Source organism: Hipposideros armiger, unplaced genomic scaffold (genome assembly GCF_001890085.2).
Source record: "Hipposideros armiger isolate ML-2016 unplaced genomic scaffold, ASM189008v1 scaffold_609, whole genome shotgun sequence".
In the NCBI taxonomy this organism is placed as follows: Eukaryota; Metazoa; Chordata; class Mammalia; order Chiroptera; family Hipposideridae; genus Hipposideros; species Hipposideros armiger.
Window position 1 is genome coordinate 993,625 of NW_017731959.1, and position 7,657 is coordinate 1,001,281.

At 49.0% G+C, this 7,657-nt stretch overlaps 1 protein-coding gene across 1 annotated transcript in view; it reads left to right on the forward strand.

Annotated features, from left to right (window-relative positions):
• Positions 1 to 1,036: 1,036 nt before the first annotated feature.
• WDR62 (WD repeat domain 62) overlaps positions 1,037 to 7,657 on the forward strand; it is a 61,412-nt gene continuing 54,791 nt past the window's right edge. Inside the window, exons 1-3 of the mRNA XM_019624803.1 lie at positions 1,037 to 1,996; positions 4,625 to 4,716; positions 5,694 to 5,756. Of these exons, the coding sequence (XP_019480348.1) occupies positions 1,820 to 1,996; positions 4,625 to 4,716; positions 5,694 to 5,756 (332 nt within the window). The 5' untranslated portion in view covers positions 1,037 to 1,819. The remainder of the gene's footprint in view (positions 1,997 to 4,624; positions 4,717 to 5,693; positions 5,757 to 7,657) is intronic.

Genomic DNA, 7,657 nt, shown 5'->3' on the forward strand with positions numbered 1-7,657 from the left:
TGCATGTGGGGGGGTCTCACCAAACAAAAGAAAAACCAGAAGTATTATTTGGGTTTGGGGGAAGGGTGAAAATTTAAATGAGATATAAATGCAAGTGGATAGGCTCGAAGCAAAGTAGAACTGTGTGCAAGGGGATCAATATCAAATCTAGATTGTGAAGTGGGCCCAAGGTCCTGTCCACTAGGAAGCAATAAAGTTTAAACAGATGTGGAGCACTGCGTCCAGCAACGCCTTACCTGAGGCTCTGCACCTGGATTGTAAATCGAGGCTGCTTCTCTATGTCAAAGTGACTTACTTCCTCCAGGCATTATAAGTGAGATGTTTCATTCTTACTGATATACTTCAAACAGCAAAGTTTGTGATAGTCTATGATTTTAGAGAACAAAGTTTCCTAGTGAGTAAGAAAGCAGTAGTCACTCAAAGAAGGGAAGTTGCGTCACTTTACACCTGCAGCATGTCCCTGAGAAAAATACAGAAATATTCTTTCCTATTAACTCTTCATCTGGCTTTTTCCCGTGTCTATTATTACAGCCAAATGAATGGGAAGGCCGATATTTTTTTACAGCTCAAACTAATTTTTACTTTTTCAAGTGTGAGGAAAGAGAAGAGGTAAGGATGACTTAAAGGTTTCTAGCTTGAACAACAGGAAGGTTGGAGTAAGCTATTAACTAAGATAGGAAAGGTTGTAGAAGGTTTCGAGGGGAGACAAGATCAGGAACTTGGTTTCGAATGTTTTGAGTTTGAGATGGCTCAAATTCGTGGAGATGGCTCTCGGGCAGTTGTAGGCTCTTACAGAGCCTGGACCAAGCTCACTTCTCCCTACACAGCACTCCCCTTCTTCCGCCCGCCCGGTTCACTGCCTCTTTCTCCTGCGATGCTTGCTGGTGAAATGTTAAGAATACTATCTCTTCACCCTGCTAACCCTGCTTCTAGAGGCCTGCAAACTGGACCAGGTACGGAAACAGCTGCATTTATTGGGCACCGCCCCCTACAGGGCCCCGCCTCCCCGCAAGCCCCGCCCCGCACTTGCGCTCACTTGTAGAAGCTCACAGGGCGGTTGTCGGTGCCCAGTCGGCCGGCAGTGTTGGAGCAGTTCGGAGCCCAGCAGTACTTGGGCATGGCTGTGCAGCCCCGTTGAATTTTGTCCGGTCTGCAGCCACACTTTGGTTGTCTCCAGGAGCCACCGAACCTGCCCCGCCCGCGCGATGTCCTCCTGCTTCCTGTGAGGACCGTGGTGCCTCATCACGTGTCGCGGGAGGGTCGAGAGCGCCTGCGTACTACCCGCTCTGCCGCCTCACCACATCTACGCCCTGGTCACGTGGTGAGTGGGGGAAAACGAATACGCCTTATTCTAGCTTTCTGGACTTTATCACAGGTTTGGGGAGAGGTGGCGTCACAGCGTTCCTGAGCCTGCGCCAACTCGTCAGTCTCTTTCTGCTCCACCTTACATTTACATCCGGGAGACTGCCACTGCGCGGATAGTTACCCTGGGGCTGCAGCAAAAAGCGAGATGAGGCGGCTTTGGTCTTAGTCACGTTAAGGTTAAAACCAGTATGTTTCAGTGAATGATGCAAACAGATTGGATAAAAAAACGCTACCATGCTTAATCAAGGCTAACTGGCTCCTCCCCGCCAGACACGCCTTTCCGACTCTTAGCCCTCATTGGTCAAAAGCGCCTCCCGGCAGCTCTGAGATTGGCCAGACCGGCGGCTACCGCATCCAATGGGCGGAAGCGCCGGTTTTCCCGCGGCTGTTCGTTATTTGAGTAGGTGTTGGCAGCGGTAGTGGAGGAGTAACGGTCGCCGGTTCCGGCGCGACGATGGCGGCCTTGGGGCCCGGGAACTACGCGCGGAACGATGAAGTCGAGAAGCTGCCATCCGTCATGGCGGGAGTTCCAGCGCGGAGGGGCCAGTCCTCCCCGCCTCCCGCTCCAGCGCTCTGCCTCCGGCGGCGGACGCGACTCCCGGCGGCTACCGAAGACACGGTGCAGAACCGGGTGAGGAGCTGCTTGGCCTGCCCTTCCCTGGTCCTGCCTTTAGATCTTTGGCCCGGCCTATCAGCTCCCGGCTTTTCCCCTCAGGCTGCTCTCTGGCCCCGCCTCACATATAAGCCCCGCCCCCTTAGCCAAGGGCCCTCCCACTTTCCAGTCTCCTCCTTTTAAGTACTGTCAGTCATTCCTAGTTCCACCTCTCAACCCTTGGCCCCACCCTTAGCCCTTGGAGCATTCCTGGGTTCCTCCCTGGGCCCATCCTTCGGAGTGTGTTTTAGTTCTAATCGCCTCTTAGTCCCGCCTTCCTGCGTGCGTATCCCTTTAATCTTTAGACATCTTTCTGGGCCCATCCACTTTTGTTGACCTCGCCCCCGCTGGGTCTTTAGGGTCCTGAGTCCTACTTGCCCCAATTCTCCCTCAGCTCTACCCCGCCTTTCCTCACCCCCTGCCTCCTCTCTTACCAAGGTGGGATTCTAATTCCATATTGCCACCCAAAATTATGGAGAGGATGTAATATTTGTAAAATCTCAGCAGCGCTGCCTGGAGGGGAGGGCGTACAGAACAGTTCCCTAAGTCCTGAGACACAAACTTTTGAGACGATTTTAGAGTCGGTAGAGGGAAGAATTCCATTAGCACAGCAGCAATTTAAAAAATTGTTCTCCAGCTCCCTGAGCCACGAAGTCTGCTTTTATAACATGGAGATAATAACAACCATACCGTGAAGTTGCAGGGAGATTAAATGAAATTGTGAATATGACCTGCGAAGCAGGGTCCAGATAAACAGTGGATGGATACATGATAGCTGCCAGAGGATCTTGTTCCTGCTTGTGACTTCCTGCTGCACTCAGATTATATCACCCACTCCTGGCTGAAAGGCCCTGAGCAAGTGGCCCCTGCCCCCCTGTCTGGCGGTACCTCCCTTATCCACCCTCACACAAAGGTCCACTCACACTGTCCTGTCTGTTTTCCTGAGGCGCCAACCTCTTTCCCTCCTCCTAGCCTTTGTGTCTGGTGAGTTCTCTGTCTGGGCTGTTTGCTGTAGTCTACCTGGCTGTCTCCTCATTCCTCAAGTCTCAACCCCAGCCTAAAGCAGACACCCACCTTCATCTCTCACCCAGCACCCTATATACTTCATAGCCCTTATCTTGCATGTTCCTCCTGAAAGTGCCTTATGAGCTTTCATGTGTAAAGTAGAGGAATAACGATGAGAAGAAAGTCTTCCTGTTAGGAACTTTTCTGTGCCTCAATTTCCTCATCTGTAAAATGAGGCTAATAGTATAAATATTCTCTTATAGAATATTTGTGAGGATGAAGTGGGGCCACATATCTTAAGCACTCAGAACACCTGGCACATTGCAAATACCCTGTTAGTGTTAGCTACTACTGTTATGATTGTGTATTTTGGGTAATTGATGTCATTTATTTATTTTCCTTGTTTGGTGGTGCAGAGTCCACCTGGCTTGCAAAATACCTAGTCTAAAAATTACCAGTTATATTAATGCCCAGTAGTGCTGACTGACAGATAAAAAAACATGAGTGTCATTGCCTGGCTGCTTGGGTTAGAGTCCTGGCACTGCTTCTTCCTGGATGGTAACCCTTCTGGGCTTCTGTTTCCTCACCTGTAAGACAGAAATGATGATGACAATAGTGACCAAAGCACCAGGTTATTGAGAATATTAAACAAGGTAATAGTTACACGTATTTGAACAGTGCCTGGCTCCTGGTAAATGCTCAATAAATGTTAGCTATTATTGTCCAATATTTGCTTTTAATTTCTGAGGCCAAGGACTTGATTGAGAGTGTTTTATTTTATAATACTTAGAAACTAGTCTAATACGAAAATATCACAAACCTGTGAATCCATACTCTATAAATTATTTGATCAACCATGATGAAAACTGGTCCATTTATCTTACTTTGCTTAGCAAGTTTTTAAATTTTAAATGTGATTGTTCACTTGTTTCTTTAGTTGGTGAACCTCTAGACTATAAATTTGATGAGGGAATGGACAGTGTCCACTTTTGCTCACTGCTGTGTCTCCCCTGCAGGGCCCAAAGTGCTAGCTTTGGAGCCAGACTACCTGGGTTTGTATCCCCCATCTTGCCACTGCAGGGGTGGGACCTTGGGCCTCAATGTTCTCATCTGTAAAATGGGGCTAATAACAGTGCCTTCTTCCTTGGTTTGTTGTGGGGTTTCAAGTCTTTCATCCACACAAAATACTTAGAAATTATTCAAAGGCCACCTCTTCCATGTGGCCTTTTCCCCTTCCCCTGTGCTCCCAATTTCCTTCCCTGCTTTGTTTTTCTCTATTGCTCCTATCATCACCTGATACCTATTTTGCATATTTTTTTCTGTTTGTTTTCTTGGAATGTCCTCCATGCCATTACCACCAGAATGCGAGCCTCGGGAAGGCAGGGATTTTTACCTATTTTCCTCACCATTCTGTGCTCTTCACTGGGCACTGTGTATTTGTCAAAGGAATGTTGAATACAACAAGTGTTAGCTGATGGTAGATGACTATAGAAGCTCAGTGAGTGTGTTGAATGTGATAGGAACTGAATGGGTGGCCAAGGCGGCTATGCCACATGGGGCCTGCTGGGACAGGTGCTTTTGACTTGGACCTTTTCCCCGCAGGTGTCACTGGAGAAGGTGCTCGGCATCACAGCCCAGAACAGCAGTGGCCTAACCTGTGACCCCAGCACAGGCCATGTGGCCTACCTAGCAGGGTGAGTGAGTGGATTGGCCTCAGCCTTTCCATCTGTAGAATGCAGGTAATGCTGCCTACCTCTGAGGGCTGTGGAGAGGATTCCACGGGCCCATCTGTGTCTAGATCAGTACGTGGCATGTAGTGAGCCCTATGAAAGCCTGCAGGTGGGAGGTGGCAGCGATTATAGGAAAGACGGGTGGTTAAGACCCAAGCTGTGGTGTCAGATGACCTGGATTTGTGTCCCAGCTCCACCAACTGCCCCTCTCTGAACCTCTGCTTCTATGTCTATGAAACAGAAATAGTGATACCCTCCTCTTGGGTAGCTGGGAGGACTGAAGGACATTCTGCAGCTGTTTATTCCACAAACACTGATCTAGCCTGACCCTGTTCTAGGCGCTGAAGGGAACACACACACACACACACACACACACACACACACACACACACACGCGCGCGCACACACACACCCTGGCAGGACAGGGCAGACCAGGGATCATTCCTGATGAACAGTATCTATTACTGGGTCTTAGGGAAGTAAGCAGTCCAGGATAGAGAACAGGGGCAGGCTCTTGAGTCTGACAGGTAGAGATTCACATCCCCACTCTGTCCCAGACCTACTGGGTAGCCCTGGGCAAAGGACTTTGCCTCTCTGGGCTTTAGTTTCCACATCTATAAAATGGGACTAAGATTCCTGACCTTACCTGGCAGTCGTGAGGATTTAAAGAAATTGTGCACATACAGTCTTTATTAGCCCAGGGCCTGGCAGGACAGTTACCACAGAGGAAGTGTTGGTTTCTATTGAAGAATGTATTAATAATAATGTGAGGTGCCCTAGAATTCTCAACATACACACTTGGAAGAGGAGGTGACCAGAGAGAGAATCCTTTGCTCCAAGGGATCTTTATTTATGTGTGGGCTCTCTTCTGTTGGGAACAGAATCATCCCTGAACCCCAATACTCCCCTCAGTTTGGGCACATTTTCCTCTTTCTCCCTAGCTGTGTGGTGGTGATTTTGGACCCCAAGGAGAACAAGCAGCAGCACATTTTAAACACTGCCAGGTAGGCTGGGGCCTGGGCATGGGCAGGGGTGGGACCAGGGTTCTGGAACACCACCCCTTCCCCACATTCTGTGGAAGTCCTTGTGGGTGGGTGACTCACTCATTCACTCACCCATGAGTTCAGCAACATTCACCAAGTATCTGTTCTGTGTTAGGTATTGTCCCTGTTGCTGGGGACACAGCAGTGAACAAAAGAGGAGAATCTGCTCCCTGTAGAGCTGACAGCTCGGCAGGGGAGACAGACTAACCCGATTGGCCAGTAAGCCCCCTGTGACCATTGCTATGAAGGAAGTGATGGGGGATGTGTTAGGGCAGGTTTGCAGGCAGAGAGTGGAGGGACAGCCATAGCAGAAGGCTCTGGGAAGGCCTTCCCAAGACTGAGGCCTGAAGGAAGCGAGGGGGTGACCCATGTGAAGGTGCGGGAAGAGTGTTTCAGGCAGAGCGAACAGCAAGGGCAAGGGCCTGATAGTAGTTAAGACTCTCAGGTTGTTTGAGGAGCAGCCAGGGATTCATGTGCATGGGATGGAGGAGTAGGTGAGGGGGAGAGAAGCGGGGAACCGGCAGAAGCCACATCACATGGGCCTTGGGGAGGGGGCGTGGATAGTGATTACAAAGAGAAGCCACTGGAGGGCCATTTATAGGCTAAGGATATGCTTTCCACGCTGTAGCCCTCCAGCATGCGTTATCTCCCTTCGCTGTTTTACTTTTCTCCACAAAATATACTCCTTTCTCATATGCTATCTAATTTTCTCACTGATGATATTCACTGTCTATCACCCTTCCACGGTGTGAGGGCAGAGACTTTCTCTTAGTTAATTTCTACGTCCCTATCACTTAGAGCAGTATCTAGCACATTGATGGCACTTATTATTTCATGAATGAATGTGATGTAGAAAGATCCCTCCAGCTGCTAGTTTATTGGGGAAGGCCCTTGGCCCTGAGTAGGCCCAAGTTGGTGCCCAGGGGTCTGCCTTGGGGCTGCTTGATCACTGTGTCATCCTGGGTTGTGACCTTTGGGGACTGCACATCACTCAGTGGCATAGCTCACGCTTAGCTCCTGTGGCCTGATTTCCCAGGTGGAAGGATAAGATGTGGGTTTTCTCCTTCCCTTACAGTTCCTAAGATAGGTTCCTTAAGCTATTGTAGGTCCCTATGGTATGGCAGATACAGATTTCCTCTTGGAAGGGGCTTCTTATACCCTTGGCTCCTGACTGTTGCTTCTGTCACTAGTGGCGTGGGCAGAACTGGGATCCAGTGGTTTCAGGTGAGACACTTCTTTCTGAGCCTTGGCCTCCCCTAAAATAGCTACCCCCTATTGTGAATGTGCTCATAAGGCAACATTTGCAAACCAGAGGCCCATAGATTTGTCTCACACAATGTATTTTAAAGATTGGACTACTTGACAATATTTAAAGTCTTTTTACAAAAATCCATATCTCTCTTTCATGTTGGAAAAGTGAGAGATTCTGGTCCCTGGGGCCCACATTCCTGTATGGCAGCGATGTGCCGGAGCTTCATGGAATTTGTCAGAACTCCCCTTGGCCAGTTCCTCTCAGCCTCCATGTTGCCTCCTTGATTCCTGTAAGGATTGGAGCAGGTAACCTTGATCTGAAGCGGATGGCATGGAAAGGGTCCACTCTCAACCACCGATGGGTCTGTCTTAGGAGGTGGTGTGGCCAGACTAGAGGTTTCACCCTGGCTGCATTTCAGAGTCACCTGACCCCTGCATTTCAGAGTCACCTGAATCATTGGTCTGGAGTGAGGCCTGGGCATTTGCAACTTTTAAACTTTTTATATTGAAATAATTTCAGACTTACAAGTATAGTACAAAGAGCGTATGTGTACCTTTCACTCATATTCCCCAAATGTTAACATTTTACCATATTTGCTTTATCATTCTCT